The sequence below is a fragment of the Hirundo rustica genome, unplaced genomic scaffold (genome assembly GCF_015227805.2).
Source record: "Hirundo rustica isolate bHirRus1 unplaced genomic scaffold, bHirRus1.pri.v3 unplaced_BUSCO_363461at7742, whole genome shotgun sequence".
In the NCBI taxonomy this organism is placed as follows: domain Eukaryota; kingdom Metazoa; phylum Chordata; class Aves; order Passeriformes; family Hirundinidae; genus Hirundo; species Hirundo rustica.
Window position 1 is genome coordinate 1 of NW_026690729.1, and position 22,446 is coordinate 22,446.

The 22,446-nt window shown below is 49.4% G+C and overlaps 3 protein-coding genes across 3 annotated transcripts; 2 read left to right on the forward strand and 1 right to left on the reverse strand.

Moving 5' to 3' along the window:
* Positions 1-1,013: 1,013 nt before the first annotated feature.
* On the forward strand, positions 1,014-4,322 carry CDKL1 (cyclin dependent kinase like 1; the record flags this gene model as incomplete). The annotated part of the gene is made up of 4 exons (XM_040054421.2): positions 1,014-1,103; positions 1,473-1,529; positions 1,984-2,139; positions 3,485-4,322. Coding segments are annotated over 4 exons (411 nt in total), but the record flags the coding sequence as incomplete, so codon positions are not given.
* Positions 4,323-5,300: 978 nt separating this feature from the next.
* DMAC2L (distal membrane arm assembly component 2 like) lies at positions 5,301-9,931 on the reverse strand. The gene is made up of 4 exons (XM_040054423.2): positions 9,539-9,931; positions 7,759-7,967; positions 6,150-6,321; positions 5,301-5,814 (listed from the first exon to the last, which is right to left on the reverse strand). Exons 1-4 carry the CDS (start codon positions 9,628-9,630, stop codon positions 5,700-5,702), a joined length of 588 nt encoding a protein of 195 aa, XP_039910357.1. The 5' UTR covers positions 9,631-9,931; the 3' UTR covers positions 5,301-5,699.
* A 16-nt stretch (positions 9,932-9,947) lies between these two features.
* On the forward strand, positions 9,948-21,773 carry L2HGDH (L-2-hydroxyglutarate dehydrogenase). The gene is made up of 10 exons (XM_040054422.2): positions 9,948-10,024; positions 10,600-10,715; positions 12,053-12,204; positions 13,636-13,767; positions 14,332-14,494; positions 15,030-15,064; positions 16,050-16,217; positions 17,535-17,692; positions 18,700-18,831; positions 19,540-21,773. The coding sequence occupies exons 1-10, from the start codon at positions 9,948-9,950 to the stop codon at positions 19,727-19,729; spliced, it is 1,323 nt and encodes a 440-aa protein (XP_039910356.1). The 3' UTR covers positions 19,730-21,773.
* The last annotated feature ends 673 nt before the right edge of the window (positions 21,774-22,446 follow it).

Below are 22,446 nucleotides of genomic sequence, written 5' to 3' on the forward strand. Positions count from 1 at the left end.
TACCAAGCAAAGTGACCCATGAACGGCTGGATTCGGTTCGTCCCAGCTTTGTTGGTGGCTGTGTGCTTGGGGGGTGTGAACATCACAGCTTCTCTGTTCCACGTGGTTCTTGTTCAGTAAATTTAGGAGCCACTCCGTATTTATTTGTTAAATAAAAGAGCCATTATCCCCCCTAACACTGAAACGAATCCAGTCCCATTGATTCCTTTCAATTTTGGCGTGTAACATCGGATTTCTTGGGTGACAACGAACAACCCCCCACTTTTAACTGAAATTTGTTGGAATGAACAGAGAGTTGTAATTTGAGCTGAGCAGTTTATAAAACTACAAAGGTGACTAACGGCTTTAAACAGATAAGCTCCTCAGCTAGAAAAATAGTTCATCACTGACTGCTTCTTCCTCCAGAATTCATTAATGCCAGTGTAAGGCAGTTGTAATTTATTTTTAATGCTAGGCTTTCAGCCAGAGGAGATTCCCATTGATTGTTGGATGCAGGTGCTGGAGCGAGGCAGTGTTCACACAGCAAAGCTCCTTGATTGAAGCTGTGCCGTTATGGGCTCGGTGCTGTACTGGCTCCTTTGCTGTGGATTTCATTTGAACATTTTCCTCTCTCTGGGGTGCTCTAAACTTCCAAAAACGCTGCCTCAGGGAAAAGCTGCCTCAGGGAAAAGCTGCAGCAGGTTCAGGTGGAGCAGTGCTCCAGCTCTTCCTGTACAGAACCCTCAGAGTGTCCAGAGAGAATTTCACCCAAAGGAGTTAAATTTCCCTGCAGCTGGAACACTTGTGGCCCTGCCTTTCCTTCTGCAGTCACACAGGTGTGGGATCACTGCCAAAATGGACATTAATTGTCCCAAAAGAACCTTGCCTTGGCTCACTTGGTGATACTCCACCTCCTCAGATGCTGGCTTGGATGGCATCAGCCTTGTCAGAGGATACAGCTATGATCAATGCAGGCACTATAAAATTAAGCCAATGATTCCAATTTTTTTTTTTTTTTTTTTTTTTAATTCTTGCTCGAAGGGGATCTCATTCCCAGGCACCAGCAAGTGTTCAGCACCAACCACTTCTTCAGTGGGGTAAGAATTCCAGACCCAGAGAGCATGGTAAGAGCTGCTTCCAGCTGCACTTCCCTCCCTTCCCCACCTGCCCACTCCTTTGCTGTGCAGCGTTTTTTCCCTGTCCAAGATCTTTGTCCTCTGCTTTGCCAGTGGGCACCAGAATATTATTTGGAGGGGGCTGAACCTCTCACGACATTTCAACTTACAGCCTGTGTAAAAGCAGTTAAAAAATGTTTAATCTCTGCTGCTTTCCCCTTTTTCTGGTGGCACATCCTCAGTGCTGCCAGGCACACGGAGTGATGGGGGCATTTTGTGAGGAACAGGTCATGTTCCCGTGGAAAGCTGGGCCTTTCTACCCTGATGAGTGGAAGGTTTGCTAATTATGAGTCCATTCACTGGTTTTGTTCCCTGCAGGAACCGTTGGAAATGAAATTCCCCAATATTTCGTACTCTGCGCTGGCTCTCATGAAGGTAAGGAAACTCCAGCTCGTGGAGGAGCCCTGCACTGGGCTAAACAAATCCTGTGGTGTGAGATTGAAAAATAGACCTGGTTTGCTGCCCCAGGTGATTGCACCTGTTCCTTGAGCCACAATTCCTACTACAGCAGTGGAGTCCCCATCCCTGGAAGTGTCCAAGGCCAGGTTGGACAGGACTCAGAGCAACCTAGGGGAGTGGAAATGTCCCTGCCTGTGGCAGGAGGGTGGAACAAGATGGTCTTGAAGGTCTCTTCCAACCCAAACCATTCCATAATTGATTTTTGTAATTGTTGGATAATTTGCTGCTCCTCAAGCTTTGTGCTGACTCTGAAAAGCTGCTCTTAGAATCCATTAAAAAAAGTTGCTAACACTCATGGGCTGTGGGGAGCAGCTGGAATGGTGCAGGGCTGTGTAAGGAGTGTTTTGTGTCATCCTCCATCTTCTGTAAGGGCTGCCTTCGGATGGACCCTGCGGAGAGGCAGAGCTGTGAGCAGCTGCTGCAGCACCCCTACTTTGACAGCTTCAGGGAGGCGGCAGAGCTGGGCAGAGAACGCGAGAAGAGCCCTCGGAAACCGGCCAGGCTGACTCGGAAGCACGTGCCAGGGGTGAGCTTTCCGTAGTGTTTAATATTCCGTGCCTGAGGAGGGGCTGTGATGAATTTCTGCGTGTGGCCAGTGTGTTGTCAGCCCCACGAAGGTGCATCACACTCTGAGGGTTGCCAGCAGCCTCTCAGAAATGGCTTTAAAATTTAAATTAAAATGTAATTTAAAATGAGCGAGATGGCTTGAGCGGAGGTGTTTGGAAAAAGCAAAGAGATTTTAATTAAAGAAGAAAATAACAAACTGTACAGAACGAAAGAATAAAAGCTGTGCAAGGTGCAGGGAGGTTCCTTACACCTGCTAAGACACCCCAAAAATGCACTGAGAGGCTCTGTGATCTCTCTTAAGTATACAATGATCCAGGAGGGGTTTTTGGCTGCTGCCCAATAGAAAACAGCCACATTCCTTAAGGAAAAGATGCAACAGGTGCCTTTGTCCTGGCTGGGGCAATTACAGTGAGAGGAAGGTGGAAGTTCCTGTTCTTTTCCTTAGAAGTGAAGCAAAGAATGAAACCCCACTCTTTTCCCAGGATGGGATCACTGCTGGGGTGTGGGGGTGCACTGCAGCAGGGCTGTTCTGTCGTTGGCTCCCAGGGTGGGCTGTGCTGGCACGTGAGGGCGTTGGGCTGGAGAAAACAAAGCCCCTGGCTAAAGAGTAACTCGGTACAAACTGGATTTTGCACTGCGGCTCCGTGGGGCACTGGGGATAAACAGCACGGCCCTGTGCACGGTAAGGTTCATCCAGGAACGTGCATTCCTGACAGACAGCAGTGCGAGGACGTGGCTGCTTTCATTCTGAACGCTCTGGTGCTCTTTAATCCTGCATTATGGAGATGGAATAAACAGCACCTCTGTTTGTACCTGCTGATGGGACACGATCCCGTGCTCAGTTCCACACGTTACCCCGCGCACTGGGTGTTTCTGCAGCTGGAGCTGCCAAGCAAATGTGTCCCTGCTGCTCTGGCTTTTCCACACAACACCCCCAGATCCAGCCTCACAATGCAACTCATTCCACAGTTCCTTATTCCTGTGAGCCACATCCCCCACAGCAGCTCCAACCTGAGCTGGGAACAGGCAGAGAAGTTGGAGGTGAGGGATGGGGAACTGCTACAGGGTAACAGCTCCTGGGTCAAACTCATTGGCCTCTTTTCATTTCTATGACCTGGGATATTTTTCTTGCCTTAATGAGTTGTTCTAATTGCAGTCCAGTCATAAAACCCCAGAATCTTAGCTTGGAAAGAACAGGATTACAGTAGGAACAGTTTCATAGCTCATATTCCATGTGAAAATTGATTCCATGTGTGCTTTATTCCCATTCCAAACAAATACACATGGTGTAACTTTTCCTTTAGCCACAGCACCTGCCTCAGCTGACCTGCAGCAACACTCTCCCAGCTTTGGACAGCAAGAAGAACTGCTGCAAGACAAGGAAATCCAAGTACCACTTCCCACACATCTGACCAGGTGGCAGATCAAAACTCAGTTGTTCCAAGTCCTCCAGGACGTGCCATGACTTTCAGTAATGGCACGTACAGGATGGTCTGTCCTCAGCTCTGGGTCACTGACGGAGAGGAGGTGATGCAGAAGGAACTCCAAGCTCATCTTAGTGTTCTGTGTACAAAGGCAAATCCATCCTGCTTTATTCCTGATTCAGGAATTACCCCAAGGAGTGCTTCCAGTATGAAATTTCAAACCCTGCCCTATCTGTCCCTTGCATTTCAGCCTTGGCAGGAGAACTCCACCTTGCCAAACACACGAGTCCCTCGGGTGTGTGCTCTGTGAGGAGCTGTGTGTGCTGCTGAAGGCTGTGAGAGGTGTTGGAGTAGCCCTGGCTGCTCCAGGGATGCACGGGGCTCGCTCCTGCCCTCACACAGCTCACAGGTTTCGGAGTGCTGCTGGTCACTTCACAGGCTCAGCAGGCACCACGCCCAGGAGAACAGAACAATACTCCTGTTGTTTCTTAGTCTTTCCAGAGCTGCTCCTGCAAGTTTTGTCCTTGAATTCTGCTTCTGACAAGAGTGAGAGCGCTTGCTTGTAGTTACAAAAATGATTTTATCAAAACTAATCATGAATGTAATTTATAACGTTGGCCAGACACAGGCAGGAATTCTACCTAAGAGTTTGTATTAGAACCACTGGGGTCTGTGGAATCTCAGAATATAATACTGTGTTAATTTGGAATAAAAGAAATGTAGCTTCTTTTTCCAATTGACTGGAGGTATTTTACTATATAAAGCTTTACTACTGGGCAAGAACATCCTCTTCTTACTGACACTTAGAGCAAAAATGCTTTGCCAGTACATTCTGTGTTCCACAAGGGTAAAAGCCCTTGTGTGGCTGTTGGCCTTGTGCTGCCTTACCCATGGAAAGGAATTACACTCATCTCTGAGACAGCACTGCTGGGAGCCGCTGCCTTCTGCCCTTCCCTACCCCCAAGCCAGGGATGTGACTGAAAATGCTGTGTTCTTCCCCAGGATGAGCCGTTCCCTCTGTGCTGCCGCTGCTCAGGCCCCACCTCCAGTCCTGGGGGCAGGTTTGAGTCTCTCACGAGAAAGGCATTGAGGGCATGGAGCTGTCCAGAGAAGGGAACAAAGCTGGGGAAGGGTCTGGAGAAGTCCTGAGGGAGCTGGGAAAGGGGCTGAGCCTGGAGAAAAGGAGGCTCAGGAGGAACCTTGTGGCTCTGCACAAGTCCCTGACAGGAGGGGACAGCCGGGGGGGATCGGGCTCTGCTCCCAGGGAACAGGGACAGGAGGAGAGGGAACGGCCTCAGGCTGGGCCAGGGGAGGTTTAGGTTGGATATTATGGAAAATTTCTTCATGGAAAGGATTGTCCAGCCCTGGCACAGCTGCCAAGGACAGTGCTGGACCATTCCTGCAGGGATTTAAATCCATGTGGATGTGACACTTGGGGACACGGGTCAGTGGTGGTCCTGGCAGTGCTGAGGGAACATTTGGACTCCATGATCTCAGAGGACTTTTCCAACCTCAGCAAGTCTCAATGGCTTTTATTTACCAGGAGGGACGAGGATGCAACCCCAGAGCTGCTGCAGTCCATGGCAGCACACAGCAAACACGCTCAAGGCTGCTGCTCCAACACAAACAGCCGCGTTCCCTTCAGCAGCTCAGTGCTCCTGAGGGGTGATCCTTAAACCAGACAAAACCCCAAGTGTGGAGAACACAAAAAACACCCAGAACCTCTTTTATTAAATCAGCACCCACTGACTGGGCGAGATTCTCCCAGAGGGAACAGCACCAGCACCACACACAGACATCCCCCCCGCTGCTACTTTGTTTTGTGCAATAAAATACTGAAAACTTGCACTGAGGTATTCAGAGCTCCCCAGAGAAACAGCAAACAGATGCCTGCATGCAGAGGCCTGCCCTGTCTGCTCTTTAAGCTTAATAAAACTTAATTGCATGATTTCTTAAAAGGTCACATACACCTCTGAGGCCGGACTGGGAGAGCTGGGCTTACTTCTGCACTGGAAATGCAGCGGTGTCTACAACTTCATTTATGCAAGGTGAGATAAATCCTAGGAAATCACATCTCAGTTGTGTGCTGCTGTGTTTATTCCAAATCCAGCTCCAGCTTCATGTTGGGCAGCGCCTGCTGAAGGACACGGAAGGTCTTTTCTTTCTCTCTGATCCCAGGGAGGTCACTCAGATACAAATATTCCAGGTTCCTGTAAATATTTAAAAAGAAAATGGGCAACCACTCTTGAACTGCTGACAGAGAAACCGGGAGAAATTATTCCACTGCAGTTGTTTTGAGTCTTTTAAATGGTGACCCATTCTACTGGAAGTTTGTTTCTGAAGTTTGACACAGTCAAGCCCTGCCCTGCAGAGGCAGGACAGGGCTCAGGAACAGGAGCCAGGCTGATCATTAATCACCCATCCATCCCACCCCAGAGCCCTCCAGGCTTGAAACAGCCCAGGAGCAGCGGGAGCGCAGCCCCTGCACCCAGCACAGCCCCAGGGAGCCGCAGCAGGGAGCGGTGGAGGCGGCTCACGTACGTACGTCAGCTTGTGGAGTGCAAGGATGCCTTTGTCTGTGACGTTCCCACAGGAAATGATCTTCAGCTGCTGCAGACTCCTCTGGAGGTTGCTGGTCTGGCTGAGCCTCTGCAGACACTCGTCCTGGATGTACATGCACTTCTCCAGCTTGATGTCCGTAACGTGCTCCAGGCCATCTGTGAAGGCACAGGCCAGGATTTGCTTCAGAATTCCAGCGCCAGCCTGTGCTGCTTGTTGGTTCTCAGTTTAGTCACTGCCCCTAAAACCATCCAGCAGCACTTTCCTTTCTACAGTGGGGCTGTAATGCACAGTGAACCTCCAAAGCCCCTCTCTGGTAATTCAGATTTAGGAAAAACTCGGGGTTTGAATCATTTTGGTTAAGATTTCAAGAGCTTTGAAATAGGCAAGTAGCAAAAAACCTACACAATTTTGGGCAATAAGCAATGACTCTGACATTAAAAAGTGCTAATGGCAGAAATTCAGGGTCCCTCACTATAAAAAATAAAACATGTTCCCATTACGCTTTCTGTTATTTAAAGACCACCTGAAACACTTATTTAATCTCTTATTTTTAAGAGATTTAAGAAAGCCTGCTCTTTATTTGTCTTTAAAGACATCAAAATGCCCAGAGAATGAGCAGAATTATGACACCAAAATCATCCTTTGGTGCAGAAAAATATTTATAGTGCTTTTCGCTATGAACTCATCGAAATTTGTGGCACCCCCTCAGTGCTACGGCCACTTTAGGTAAAAGCTGAAGTTCCCAGTGTCTTTCCACTTCCTACCACACCTCCAGCAAAACCTTAGGGACTGATAAATATTTGTAAAGGGGGAGAAAAACCACAAATGATTTATCAGTATCTTGCTAAGGAAGAAGAAGATGGCACCATTATTCATATTTTAGTGAGAAATGAGCTTTACTTTTTTTTCAAGTTTAGTAAGGGATGAAAAGGGACTCTGCAGTGCTGGGTGCATAACCATAGCTAGCTGTCCACTGGCTTATTATAATAACTCTTTTAATATACTTTTAATTGCACTGATCAAATGCATATTTGTGAAGATTATATATATTCAAATATTCTTTTGAGTTCTTTTATACCCTCAGGGAATTCTTTAGCTTGGTTTGACTCCTCACTTGATATGTAATAGTGTAGATTTGATTTCATACCTTTTTTTAGTGTTATTTGTGTGGTTTCTTTACTTTTTTTTTCCTTTACTTAATTATACAGCTAGTTTTAGCAATTTTTACAAACTCATTTGAATTACTCTTCCTCTTGTTATAAATATGCTAGTTATAAAAAATAAAAACCCTAGCTATTTTTGCAAAAGTTAACTTTACAACGCACAACACACAGCTTCTATCTTTAACATTTTACGAAAGCTTAAACTGTAATATGTGCTTGTTACACTAAGATATATAGAAGCCGCACACAGCCAGGGCATTGTGAGGATGCAAAAGCTGACGAGTTACACCACATCAAAACCAGTTTTGTGATTACAAACTGCACCGAAATCGTCGCGATTCATTTGCAGAAGTTAATTTACAACAGCGAAAGGCGACAACTGCGCGCCCATTCGCAACCTCGCTGAGAACAAGCTCGGCGCGCGCTTACCCAGGTAGTCAAAGCCTCTGTACATGATGCAGGACTCGGTGGCGTTGATGGCCTCGATCCTGTACTTGCCCAGGGGCCCCGTGGGGAGCCCGTTGTAGTCCTGCTGCCACTTGGGCGAGCCCTGGTACCTGACCAGGGCCCCGCAGCGCAGCAGCCACTCCGAGGCCGCCCGGTCGGGGCCCACGGCTCGGATGCGCTCGTGGTCCACCCTGCACGACACACAGAGCACCCTCAGTGCTAAAAAACACAGCCCTGCAGAGACACCTGAGGTGTTTGTAAAGATCTTACTCCATTAGCAGTCCTTTTATCTGCCCTGTGTCCCATGTCCTGTGCTGCCCAGGTGCAGCTCTGAGCTCACACTCAGCGTCACTCAGCTCTCTGCACACAGCAGGGACACAAAACAAATCCTGCTCCTGCTGCACACCAAGGACAGTGAGTACAACTTTCAGGCCCAAAAGCACAAACAACGGTGGCTGGAGGGAGGAACAAGAAGAATGGGACTGCAGAACCTGGAGCTGAAATTGGACAATTAAACTCCAATGTGCAAATGGACCAAAACTTATAAAAATGTGAGACCTCGTGACCGTTTGTCCATTTTGTGTCCATTCTTCATCCACCTTGGGTGTAGCCCTGGTCAGGCCCTGTCCTGCCCAAGGTGTACCCTAAAGGCCTTTCAATGAATAACTACTTTATTCTCTAGCTCTATTCAGGTCATTTTATTCTTTATTCTCTGTCTCTGTTTCAGGTCAGCCTTCCCAAGGCATCACTATCAGAATCCAACCAATTTCTTTCTTACAATACCTTATAGGTGTTTTTCAGTCTATTACCTTTTGCCACACAATTCTTCTGACACCAATCACCTCTTATTTTACCCCCTGTGCTCTTGCTACAATGCATCTTTCACAGTTCTAATCCTCCATAATCTCTGGTCTGTTTGGAAGGCCATCCTTTGAAACTTGTTTCCCGTTCAATTTCTCTCTCAACCTCTACTCCACAACCTCTACTTTCCAAGTCGGCACACCTTATCTCAGAGTCTGCAGACGTGAGCTTTCAGTCAGGCTTTGAGAATCCTCTACAAATCCATTTCACACAGGAGTGTGAAAGGAAACCTTACCCCATCATCCTCTCCCCCTTTCTCCCGGGTCTCTCCTCATTCCTGCTGGACACACCTGGGGTGTGACCCACTGCAGATGCTCCCGTGCTTTTATTTCATCGGGAAAATAAAGCCAGAGGCTGAAGGAGTAATAATAACTGATAATAATAACGCTCTGCAGTAAACACCTGATTATGAGCACGGTCAGAGAAGGAAGGATGTGACTTTACTGGAAATGGTTTACGGATCATTTTTGGATTGTGCGGTGCTCAGTCTGACGTGAGGTTTTTTTAACTTAAGTGGCTTTTTGGTCAAAACAACTGGACTTAACTCTCCTGACCGTTTCCTTCCATGTCTGTAAGGAAAGAAAACCGTGCTACTGGTTAAGGTGAGTTTGGGGGTGAAAGGGACCAGGATTTAGGGGTGGGATGTGGCCAGCTTGCCTTGGCCATTCCAGGGAAGGGGCAGAGCACACGCCTTCCTCTGGAAGGTCACAGCTTTGGAATGGGAAGCGGGTATGGAATGACCCCTTGCCAACAACCAACATGCAATCCCGGGGGGGAAAGAGGAGCATTAACGACAGAAAGCGTTTTCTGCAGCGTAGGGGCTTGGCTGCTCTGCTTCACAAACCGCGCAGAGAATTTGAGGCATCTGAAAGTTAATTATTAACCAGCGACTCACTCTTACTTGTTGAACACGGCATTCAGCCATCCCCAGAAGGCTCTACAACTGCCCGGCGGCAGCGGCGGCTTCCTCAAGAGCGTCCCCAGCGCCATCATCACCTTCTTGCAGACGGGAAAAGGAGAAAAGGGAGATGTTGTTGGGAGCAGCAGCCGGGGAAGGCCGTGCCGCCGTCAAGGCCAGAGCGGGGCTGTGAGCCCGGCGGGGCCCACGGCCGCGGGAGGGGGGCAGCCGTCACCGCCCCCGGCGCCCAGCGGCCGAACCTTGCCCGGAGGCCGGCGCGGCGCTGCCCTGCCCAGCGGAGCAGGAGGGGCAGGGGCAGCAGGACGAGGAGGAGGAGAAGAGAAGGAGGAGGAGAGGAGAAGGAGGGGAGGAGGAGGCGCGGACGCGGCCCCGGCGCTCCCTCCGCCCCAAGATGGCGGCGGCGCTGAGGGGCCGCGCGGGCCCGGGCGGGGCCGGGGCGCTGTGGCGGCTGCAGAGCCGGCGGCGCAGGTGAGGCCGCCTCACACCCGCACCTTCCCCTGTCCTAGTCCCTAAGCGTAACCTTATCCCTGCCCCCTAGCCTGTCCTTTGCCCTCACCCCTTCCCTTCTCACCTCTGCTCATCCACTTCCCCTATCCCTTTCCATATCATTTTCCCCTATCTTCTTCCTCTTCCCCTATTCCTGTTTCCTGTATCCTCTATGTTTGCTCTATCACCTTTCCCCATCCCCTTTTCCTCTCTCCTATATCCCCTATATCATCTATAGCCACTTCCCCTATATCCTCTACGTGCTATCCCTGTCCTTTTCCCCTTTACATTATTAATCACCCCTATCCCGTTTTCCCCTCCCCTATACCCCCTTTATTCCTTAGATCCCCTTTCCCTCTCCCCTCTGTTCCTCACATCCCCATTCCCCCATTCCTTTTCCTCGTCCCCTCTCCAGTGCCCGGGCTGTGCTGATGGCCGTGTCCGTGTCCGTGTCCATATCCATGCCCGTGTCCGTGTCCGTGTCCATATCCATGCCCGTGTCCGTGTCCATATCCGTGTCCGTGTCCATATCCATGCCCGTGTCCGTGTCCCTGCAGCTCCTTCGACGTGGCCGTGGTGGGCGCAGGGATCGTGGGGCTGGCGGCAGCCCGGGAGCTCATCCAGCGCCATCCCTCGCTGGCCTTCGCCGTGCTGGAGAAGGAGCAGGAGCCGGGTACGGAGCGGGACAGGTGACAGGGACCAGCAGGAGGCTGTGCCCAAGGCAGGAGCTCAGTATTCCGTGGATATCTGTGCGCAGGGAGCGGCTTTCGGGCAGTCGCTGCGGGAGAGCGCCAGCCCCTGTTGTTGAAGTGGGTGGTGGATTTCCCACCCTGGAAGTGTTCCAGGCCAGGTTGGGCAGGGCTTGGAGCAGCCTGGGATAGTGGAAGGTGTCCCTGCCCGTGGCAGAGACAGAGAGCAAAGTGATCTGTAAAGTCCCTTCCATCCCAAGCCATCCTGGGATTCTGTGGAATCCCCTTTTCCCCTAACAGGGAATTTCTTCCACCCTCGTCCCAAGGACACGTCCTTCAGCAGAGAAGCAGGGTTGTCGTCGGTCTGTGCTTCGCTGCTGGGAGACTCCAGATGGGGAATTTTAAGTTAAAACCCCTGAGCGTTGGTGCTGTGCCGTGTGCGAGCTGCAGTGTGACTGCCGGGGCTGCAGCGGCACGGGAATGTCAGGAGAGAGCACAACAAGGAGGGTGAACAACCAGGAGAACAACCAGGGCAGGTCATGGAAGGGCACAGGCAGGTCCTGCATGGAGCTGGGAGAATCCCAAGGGATACACATCAGTGATTAAAACATCCAAACGGGACCTGTGAGCCCAAAAATCTTGTCTGAAATAGCTCCATCAGCCAGGCTGTAAATCGTTCTTGAGATGTTCCAGGAATGGTACAAAATGACTTTTTATCCCCAAGACCCACAGCTGTGTGAGTGCTCAGCAGGAATGACCTTTGGGTACCCTTGAGAGGGAGAAGAACCTGACCAAAGTACTTCAGTAAAAATGTTTGTGGGTGTTTTTCACCTCTATTTTATCTGTTTGCAAAGAGGAAATAGCAACCTAGTCCAGCTCAGAAATACTCAAAAATCCCCCCAGGCCTGCCAGCGTGTCCAAAGGAATTGTGGATTGCACAGATGTTATGTTAGATGAGGCCTTGAGAGATAGATGCATTTCATTGTAAAAACTGGATTTTTTAAAATTCATTTTAGCCTGTGAAACATTTTGATTGGTTGGCTTGCTCCTGAAGGAAGAAACTTGTGTTTTTAGGGGTTTTTTTCCCCCTGTTGATCCAGCACAATGCAATGGGATGGACTATCACTAACCAGGGCTGGCTGTGTCAGTGTTTCTCTAACCTTTTGAGGCCAGGGGAGGAATTAATTGTGCAGTTCTCTCACTTGAGCATCTCTTGTGATGCTGATTTAAGGCAGGACCTCACTTAACTCCTTTTCCTGACAGCTGAAGTGATTAAGTGGGAACAAATGTGTTCTAAGGGTGCGTTTTTCTTTCCCTTTAGCCCACCACCAGAGCGGACACAACAGCGGTGTGATCCACAGTGGGATTTACTACACCCCTGGCTCCCTGAAGGCCAAGCTCTGCGTGCAGGGGGCAGCTCTCTGCTACAAATACTGTGACCAGAAGGGAATTCCCTACAAGCGGTGTGGGAAGGTACAGGAATTCCTGTGGTTCCCCGCTCTGCCCTTGGAAGCTGAAGCTGTGGGGTGTGGGTTACGTGGCACAGGCCCGGTCGTGGATTTTCTCCGCAGTCCCGAGTTGCGCGTGGTTTTCTGCCTAAACGTGTGTGATGTACGCAATGCCCTCCTGCCCCCGGACCGTCCCTTCTCAGTTTGAGAGAGGGTTTTTCATGGCTCTCCCCACCCTGAACCATTTTTAATTCAATGTGTCTTGGGTGCAAGGTGAGAAGTGAGAGCCAGGGCTGGGCGGAGCGTTCCAGGTGTGCTCAGGCTCAGCGACACAGAGTTCTGTATCCATTTCCCAGTTATTCCTAACGCTCAGTTCAGGTCTGCCAGCTCTCTCTGGGCACTGAGCTGCCGTTTCCACAGGACTCTTTATCCTCACCCCAAGGTTATAGTCCTGAGGGATATATTTGTATTTCTGTCTGGTCCGTGCTCTCTCTGCTGCCAGGCTGGGCACAGGGTGGCACTGTGGATCTGTGCAGCAGCACACCTGAGGGGACAGCCTGCTCCAAGCTCCTGCAGGGGTCAGCTGGAGCCTGGGTGACACCGAATTTGTGTGTTTTGTACCAACAGCGGCGTGGCAGCAGGAGCAGGGCACTGCCTGTCCCCTGTGCTGCCACTGCTGGGCCACCTCCAGCTCTGGGCTCCTTACAGCAAAGCCTCACGGAGGAGCTGGAGCATTTCCAGGAGAGGGAACAGAGCTGGGAAGGGTCTGGAGAATTCCTGAGGGAGCTGGGAAAGGGCTGAGCCTGGAGAAAAGGAGGCTCAGGGGGAACCTTGTGGCTCTGCACAGCTCCCTGACAGGAGAGGGGACAGCCGGGGGGATCGGGCTGTGCTCCCAGGGAACAGGGACAGGAGGAGAGGGAACGGCCTCCAGTTTCACCACGAAGCTTTAGGTTAGATATTGGAGAAAATTTCTTCATGGAAAGGATTGTCCAGCCCTGGCACAGCTGCCCAGGGCAGGGCTGGAGTCCCCATCCCTGGAGGGACTTAAATCCCTGTGGATGTGGCACCTGGGGACACGGGGCAGCGCTGAGGGATCAGTTGGACTCTTAGAGAGCTCTTCCAACCTCAGCAACTCCATGATTCCATGACACTTCCCTGGCAGTGTTCATTCCAGGGAAGATAATGGTGAAACTTTACAAGCTTTCCCTGTAGCAGCCCCAGGCTTGGAGAGCTTCACACCTTGATAGTGACTCAAACTACGGCTTAGCATTTATTTTTTAATTCCCTGTGATATATTAGCTCTTCCTCAGCAACAGAATTTTGTGCAATTCATGGCACCAACCATTTCTCACCCCCTGGATTCATTGTTCACCCATCCACTACTGCTTGAGCTTGATGCCAAACCTGCCCTGGCTCTGTTTTGCTCACTGCTGTGCCTTGTTTTCCTCTCCCAAAGCTGATTGTGGCTGTGGAACAGGAGGAAATTCCAAGGCTCAAAGCTCTGTATGAGAGGGGGCTGCAGAACAACGTCCCGGGGCTGAAGCTCATTGGAGCCAAGGAAATCCAGGAGAAGGAGCCCTTCTGCAGGGTAAGGGCTTGCCATACTTCTAATCATCTAATCATCTTGTCAGAGCTGTTTCCTCAGGTGAAAACGTCTTTTAATTTCACACAAATATTTTCCTGGCCTTGAGGTTCAAGTTCAGAAGAGCCTGGAAATTCCTTCCCGTCCATAGAATGGATTTGGACCAAGCCAATTTCAGTGCAGTTGGAGAGGTGGTCGTGTAGCACTTCTGGTTATTTTCCCAGCAGGAGGAACGTGTGGAGTTTGTGGCACACAGATTTATTGATTAGTCTTTGTTTGAAAGGAAAACCTGGGTGTGAATTCCCTGTTTCATCTGGCAGCTTGCTCTGGCGGAGTGGTTGTAGGTACAGACAAGAATTTTCTGGAAGAGAATCTTTAGAAATCTTTTAAAATCTTTTTATTTTCCCTGTAAACATTTTTGGCTCTGCTCCCCAAAACATCCTCTGCGTGTTCCAGATCCGGCTGAGCACGGGGGAGACAGCAGCACTCCCTTTTCTCATGGCAGTGCAGATACTCCAGATGAAATATTCCAACCTTCACTCTTCCTCTGTGTCCTTAAAACCCTTCCAGGGACTGATGGCCCTTGATTCTCCCTACACTGGCATTGTGGATTACAAACAAGTGGCCCAGTCCTATGCCAGAGACTTCCAGGAAGCAGGTGGGACAATCCTGACTGATTTTGAAGTCACAAACATGGAGGTGGCCAAAGAAAGTTCTCCAGAAAGTGAAGATGGTAAGGCTGGATATATATATTTTTTCCCCCCTTCCATTTACTACAAAGATTTTGTTCAGAACACAGTTGTTTTAACTGGAATGACTGAATTTTTCTGTCTCCTAGGGATGAGAAAAAAGGCAAAATTATCTTAGAGAGAGTATTCAGCAAACTTTTTTTTTTTGAAGGCAGGTGAAAGATTTCAGCTGAAACATTTAAAACTCATGGAAGAAAGTCAGAGTAAAATGGAGAAATAAAGTTGTTCTCTCCTCTTCAAATCAGATTTATCTGAATCCTGCATGTTTATTCTTGTGGCAGTGATTTTCCTTGTCCTGGAGGCAGATTGGATCTGTGCTGGCACACAGAGGGAAGAATAGAAACCCTATTAATTAATGAATACAGTCATGTCCAACAGCATTAATTATGACAACAGTAGTTCTTCCCTAGCTTGGAAGATATTCCAGAGGAAAATTCCTTCCTGGTGACAAGCCGCTTGTTCTGTCAGTTCCCTGTCACTTGTTCTAGTAATTGCTTCTCTTGTCCAATTCCATTTCAGGACTGAAATACCCAGTCATTGTTAGGAACAAAAAGGTAAGAGTGAAAAAAGAGTTTGTTTGAATTCCTTCTCCTTTTCTTAAGATTTTTTTTTTTTTTTCCTGGTGGATTAATCATCTCCAAAAAAAAAAAAAAGGTTAAAAAGCTTCTGTTCAGCAGCATGAGCAGTTTGATAAAACAACTGCAATCAGCTCTTAACAATGAGGATGTCCAAATTCATAAATAATAATAGTCATGATGATGATGTAAAATAATAAACTATAACTTTCTGCTGCCAAACCTTTAACATCCCTTATCTGCTTTATTTGCGCAGTCTGATGCTCGTGCTTCCAAGAACTCCTTTTATGACTTGTCCATTTGGTGAACAAACATCAATTGCCATGTTTGCTTCTGGGCTCTGGCATCCATAAAATGATAAGGAGGCTTTTAGCATCATTTTTATTATCGTTTTATCATCAGAACCGCTTCAGCAAAGCGGGTGCACGGCAGGTTCCTGCGAGGCAGGAGCTGTGCTTGTAACCCCTTTACCTTCAGGAGGGAATATCTGGAACAACAAACAACCTCACAGCCCCTCTGGTAGATTTTTAATTTAGTTCTGCTGCTTTTTTTTCACATATTTTTTGCCCTTTCATTAAAAAGTAGCTTCCAAAATCCGTTAAGATTTTTTTTCCCCGCCAAACACTGGGATCTCTTTTCAAGCGAGTGTTTCTCAGCTGAAAAGAACAACGAACCGTAGTGTTTAAAAACAGATCACTGCGAGCTAAATAAACAAATAGGTAACAGTTTTTGATTTTTTCCAAATGTATTTATTTAGCTGGCGAGGAGTTTAATATTTAGCAGCTCTCCATCCCTGTGTGCTCTTAATTTATGCAGCTGCTCTCCCCCTGTGGGGTCCAATCAGCGAACAGCCTCATTTGACTTCTTTAAATAAGTTGAAGTGTTTAAGTGGCTGGGTTTGGTGGTTTTTTGTTTTTTTTTTAGTGGATACATGGAATTTTTACGTGTTTTTTGTTTCCCACAGGGTGAGGAAATCTCCTGTGGGCACATTTTGACCTGTGCAGGCCTTCACTCCGACCGCCTGTCCGAGATGAGCGGCTGCAGCCCCGAGCCCCGCATTGTCCCCTTCCGGGGGGATTATTTGGTGCTGAAACCGGAAAAATCTTACTTGGTGAAAGGAAATATTTATCCAGTACGTGCCCCCCTGCTTCGTCTGGCACGCTGTGCCCTGAGGGCTGCTGAAAATGCGGGGAAAAAAGGGGGAAAAAAAAAAATAAATCCGCGGTTATTTATGTCAGACAGTGATGCGCACGTGGCTGGAAATTCAGTTTTTTTGGGACAGGGCAGCTTGGATTTTGTTAATTTTTGAGGAAAACGTGGAAGTACCACGTGGGAAGTTACTGCCAGTCGTTTTGTTTTGTTTATGGTTTTAGTTTTTGGTTTGTTTTTTTTTTTTTTTTTTCTCTTAATAGAGAAAAGATGGAATATCACATTGCCACATATCCTGAAAACTCTGAATTATTTCTCTGTGTCCTAAAAGAAATCTGTAGGCAGGATTCAGAAGTCAGGGAGAGATGACAGTAAATTATTATTTTGTTATTTAAATAATTACAACAGTCCTGTTTAATCTCTTTAGTGATAATCTGGACAAAGGGGTTGGCTGTACCCTCAGGAAGTTCACAGATGACACTGGAGGTCTTTTCCAGCCTCAGGGATTCTGGGATGAATTACTGATGAAGGGTTGACACCCCACACTCAGATTTAGGTATTTTCCTCTCAATTTGCTGGTTTTGTCATAAAAAGTAGATGTGGGACAAAAAGGGACAACCTTTCTATCACCTAATACAGGCAAATAATGGGATGAGGAGGAGCAATCCCAGACAGAAAATGAGTTATGGAGCGAGGGGAGGGAATTCCTCGGGCAGCAGTTTAGCTAATTCTCCACATTTAAACACTGATTTTCTGAATATGAGCTTAGCTTTGCCTGCTAAATACTGGATCCTTGGGAAGACTGGAGTGCTGGGCATCGCTGTTTGTGTGATCTCACTGGGAATGGTTCAGGATCCTGTCTTGGGATGGGAGGGAGGAACAACAAAAGGACATGCAGATATTTATTATCAGCATTAACCAGGCCTGCTCAGTTCAGGCTGTTTCGTACCCACAGTAAAGGTTCCTAATATTTTATGTTCTGTTTCATTGCAATATAATTGCCGCTGGTGAATAACATCAGGGGTGTCATTGTTGTGGGTTGATTGATATCCTGAGAAGTCATGGGGACTTTTATTCTTTCCTGTTGCTTGTTTTCCTTAAAATTCAGCTTTACCTGCCCTGCTCTGCTCTGCAGTGTTTTAATTAGTGACACGCCACAACTGCACAATTAACGAGCAGCAAAACCAGCTCGGAGCCAATCCTGAGGTTCTGTGACTCAGAGTTTTGTGGCCTCGGTTGGAAATAAATTGGCAGATTTGCTGTTTGTAACGGCTCTGATCCCTGCCGTGCCCCGTTTCAGGTTCCCAACCCTCGGTTCCCGTTCCTGGGGTTCCATTTCACTCCCAGGATGGATGGCAGCGTTTGGCTTGGCCCTAATGCAGTGCTGGCCTGTAAGAGAGAGGGCTACAAACTCCTGGACTTCAGCCCTGGAGACTTTCTAGATGCTGTAACCTACAGGTAATGCCTCCTGCTTGTGTCTGCTGGGTGCTCTCGTGGAAGTGGGAGCCGTGGGAGCCACTCCCTGCCCCAAATCCTGCTTTTCCCACATTTCTGGTGTGGTTAAAGACTGTTGTGCTGATAAGGATGGACTTCCCCAAGACATTTGACTTGCTGTGGTCTCATCTTTGAATTTTCTACCGGGTCATGTCTCAGCCAGGGTGGGAATGTGGCTGCTCATTGGAAGGTGCTGGTGGAGCTGCTCCAGGCTGGGTTTTGGTCCAGTGCACTGTGATAACTGAATCAACTCAGCCAGCGTCATTAAATAAATACCTGCAGAGGGTGCTGGGAGAGCTGGGGGTGTTCCCCTGGAGAGGAGAAGGCTCCAGGGAGCGCTCAGAGCCCCTGGCAGGGCCTGAAGGGGCTCCAGGAGAGCTGGAGAGGGGCTGGGGACAAGGGATGGAGAGACAGGACACAGGGAATGGCTTCAGAGTGGGAAAGGGGAGATTTGGGTGGGATCTTGGGAACTGGGAATTCCTGGCTGGGAGGGTGGGGAGGGCCTGGCACAGGGTGCCCAGAGCAGCTGTGGCTGCCCCTGGAGCCCTGGCAGTGCCCAAGGCCAGGTTGGATGAGGCTTGGAGCAGCCTGGGACAGTGGAAGATGTCCCTGTCCATGGCAGGGGTGGCACTGGATGAACTTTAAAGTTCCCTTCCAACCCAAACTCTTCTGGGATTCCATGATTTATGTTTTTTACTCATCCTGCCCAGCTTGCTCCAAGCCCTGTTCAACATGACCTGGAGCACTTCCAGGACTGGAATTCAGAGTCCATTCAGTGCCACAGCTCTGTGAGCAGGGTTTGTGAAGCAGAGAAGGGCGAACACGTGTTTCTCAAATACAGAGCGTTGTGTCACTCCTGAATTTGGGAGTGGGAGCTCGAGCCCTGCAGTTGCATTTGCTGCTTTCAGCAGCTGCACCTGGTGCATTTTGGGGCAGGTTTTCCCTCGCTGCAGTTGTTTCTCCCCGTGCAGGGGGCTGAGGAAGCTGGTGCTGAGGAATGTGTCCTACGGCCTGGGGGAGCTGTACAGAGCCTTTTCCATCAGTGCCCAGGTGAGGCAGCTGCAGAAGTTCATCCCTGAGGTCACCACCGATGATGTTCTCAGGTGAGAGAAGCTTCTCCTCTTTGGGAAATCTCGTATTTGAACAGCAGAAAACGTGGCAGGGGCTTAGTCCTTTCCTCTGGTGAAATGTGATACTGAAAGCATGGAGCTGCCTCCTGCTGGGGAGCTCCTCAGTGCAGAGGAGGCTCCAGGGTGGTCACAGGGATGGAGCAGCTCTGCTGGGAGGAGAGGCCAAGAATTTTGGGACCGTGCAGCCTGGAGAAGAGAAGCTTTGGGGTGACTTCATTGTGGCCTTGCAGTCCTTGAAGGGAACTCGCAGAAAGATGGAGAGGGGCTGTTTACAGGGCCTTAGGGGAATGGCCTCAAACTGCAGAGGGCAGCGATGGATGGGAGATTGGGAAGGAATCCTGGCTGGGAGGGTGGGCAGGCCCTGGCACAGGGTGCCATGGGGAGCTGTGGCATCCCTGGAAGTGTCCAGGGCCAGGCTGGACAGGGTTTGGAGCAGCCTGGGACAGTGGGAGGTGTCCCTGCCCATGGAGCGGGGTGTGCTTTAAGGTCAGAGTTTGGACTCGATGGTCTGGGATATCTTTTCCAACCTCAGCGATCCCATGGCTGTCAAACCCCCCCCCTTTCTGCCTCCTGGGCGTTAAACCTCCTCCCCAAGGCTTTGTCTCCTCTCTCTGCCCTCCTCCCCGGACGCCTCTCGCCCCAACATCCCCCTCCTGCCGCCGACTCCTCCTTGCTTCGCAGGGGTCCCTCGGGCGTGAGAGCCCAGGCTCTGGACAGCGAGGGCAATTTGGTGGACGACTTCGTGTTCGACGGCGGCGCCGCGGGCGGCAGGGTGCTGCACGTCCGGAACGCTCCTTCTCCGGCCGCCACCTCCTCCCTGGCCATCGCCGCCGCCATCGCTGACGAGGCCGAGCGGCGCTTCCAGCTCTGAGCTCCGGGCGGGCTCTGCCCCCCTGGAACGCGGGGCCACCGGGCAGCGCCCGCGGCGCCCTCGGCAGCGGTGCCGTGCCCGCCGAGGTTGGGCCTCCCGAGCAGGAGCAGCCCGTGGGAGGGTGTCCGAGGCTCCGTGCCGGGGTTATCCGCAGGGATCGCCCGTGCTCCCGGCGCTCTCGGTGTGCTCCCGCTGCGTCTGCGCTCCTCTGGGGTGTCACACAGCAGTGATGGACTCGAGGGGTAAGCCCTGCTTCAGGGCCCTGCTGCTGTGCAATTAAAGGTTTTGTCAGAGATCCAGAGCAGCATTCAGAGCCTTCGGCGTGAACGTAGAGCGCTTCACAGAAAAATGAGCTTAAAGGGGATTACCAAGCCCAACTCAGTTGAGATCTGCAATTCGGATACTCCGTCTGATCGCTGTCTCTGTGTATTTTTTTAATAGAGGAGAAATGAAAATAGGGATTTAAGCACTCACTTTTTATTTAATTTACAGCTGATCAGAAACTTCATCAGTGGGTTTGGGTTTCTTCCTACCCTTTGAATGCTGGTAATGCAAAAGGAGCTGATCTTTGTCCAGCCAGTTGAGCAATCCAGGGAAAATGGTCTTTGGAACAGGGAATGTGAAAGAAGGGAAGCTCCAGGAACCTGCCCTGAGTCATGTTCGATATTTCTTCCCTTGGAGCCTGAACAGGGATGAGTCAGGAAAGTTTCCCATTTTCCCTGAGCACGAGGGGGGCTCAGACAGTGCTGGTGACTCCTCTGAGCTGCGCTGATACCCGATTTTTATCAGAAATAACCCCTGGAGGAGTCTGTGTGGAGAGGGGTGTGAAGTCAACTCAGTGCTGAGCCGAGGATCTGGGAGTGTCCTGCAGAATTGCTGTAAAGCAGAATTTTGTGGCCTCAGGGACAAAGTATTGAGGATTTTTACAGCAGAGGCTCACAGGGCGTTGGGTAACTCAGATAATTGTGGGGAGTTGCTACCAGAAAATTGGAGATGGATTTTTCCTTAAAAAGTATTTTTCTGAGCTCCTCTGGAGTGGGTTAGCACAGGAGAGCAGCTGTGAGGCTGATTTTACTGTACAGATTGGAGACACTTCTTTTTTGAGGGGCGAAAAAAGGGCTTAACCCGCCTTCTAAAAATTATTTTTATTTTTTCTCCTGGTAAAATCTACTTTAGCAGCAAACTGACTGCTGGAAATTCAAATAACAACCCTTTCAGAGCAAAATTTTGCTCACTTCAGGCAGAGATTTGACCGTTCCAGGTCCTGCAGTGGCTCTGTAAAACTTCCCACAGTGGAACAATTCTCTTTTCCCTCGGTGCCAGAAGTGTTGCCTATCAACAGTAAATCCTACAAAAGGATTGCAAAAGCCACTTCCTCCCACACGGGGTGTGGCCCTGACATGTATTAACAGAATAAAGAACATTTAAAATGCAAAGCAGACAGAGACCAGGGGGAGTCCTAAGTCAGCATTTCCCTGTGCTGCCTGCGGTGCTTTTTCCTCTCAGGTGATGATTGTTTGGGGGCAGAGTTTATTTGAAACTTAAATTATGAACCTTGATGTAGCATTCTGGGGAAAAAAAAAAAAATGGGATTTTTTCAGAGATAAAAGTCTTACATTTTATTGTAAAAATAAGTTCAGAGGTTACGATATCGGGGTTTCAGGCATCGATCTTGTTGCTCACAAGGTGTGAAAATGTTTTAATTTATTTTCCAAATGAGCCGCACTTTGACGATTTCATAAACGTGCCTTTTGTGATTAAAATAGTGTGGTGGGGTTTTTTAAAATGCTGTGTGTTTCTCCTGACTCAGAGACAGGTTTCACTGGAATTTGCTAATTCTCAGCTGAATTAGGCAGGATATCACTCTGTGTAACAGGAATTACTTTGGGAGGGGGACACAGGACCAAACTTGCCTTCCTAAATTATCTTATCTGTGCTTCTCACACCTCACAGCTTTTCCTCACTCGACAGGACTGCTCTTGAGGCTGCTCTGGGCCTGTTGGGACAGGTGGGATGAGAATTCCTGAAACTCTGAATAAACGGTTGGGACAAACACAATTTGTTCCCCAAAAGCGTTACGGAATCGTGGTTTGGGTTGGTTAAATCCCATTGCACCCCTCCCACCCGTCCCAGGCTGCTCCCAACTCTGTCCAGCCTGGCCTTGGACACTCACAGGGAACAATGAACTCCCTGGATTCCATCTAAACCAGCGCCCAGCGAGGCCAGTCCTAAACTCTGGAAGGAGCAGGAGCTCTGGCTTGTGCCACCATTGTCCCATGATTCCTTTTCCTTTCTGCTCACGGTTTGCGTTTAAGGAACAAGTGTCTTCCCACAGAAATAAATATTTTGCTGGGAATCTCCCAGGTGTGGCAGGAAGCACGGAGCAGTTTCTGCCTCTGGAAGCATCAGGCTCCTCCGGGAAATCTGTTACAAAGAAGGATCACGATTTTACTGCCAGGAAGGCACTTTTTTTCCCCCCCACCTTTGGTTTAATTTATCCATTCCCTCTGCAGAACAGTCTTAAAACGGGGAGCAGAGGGAAATACAAGGTGTGAGATTTGAATATTATGCTGTCAGGAGGGAAATGAGGGAAAATTTGTGTCATCAGTGGATGAAGGATTTCTGGAGGAGAGAGGGAAACTGCCTCCAGAAAGGGAAAGAAACTGCTGGCAGGGAGGAAAACTGCCTCCAGCTTGGGAGAAGAGCATCCCCCCAGC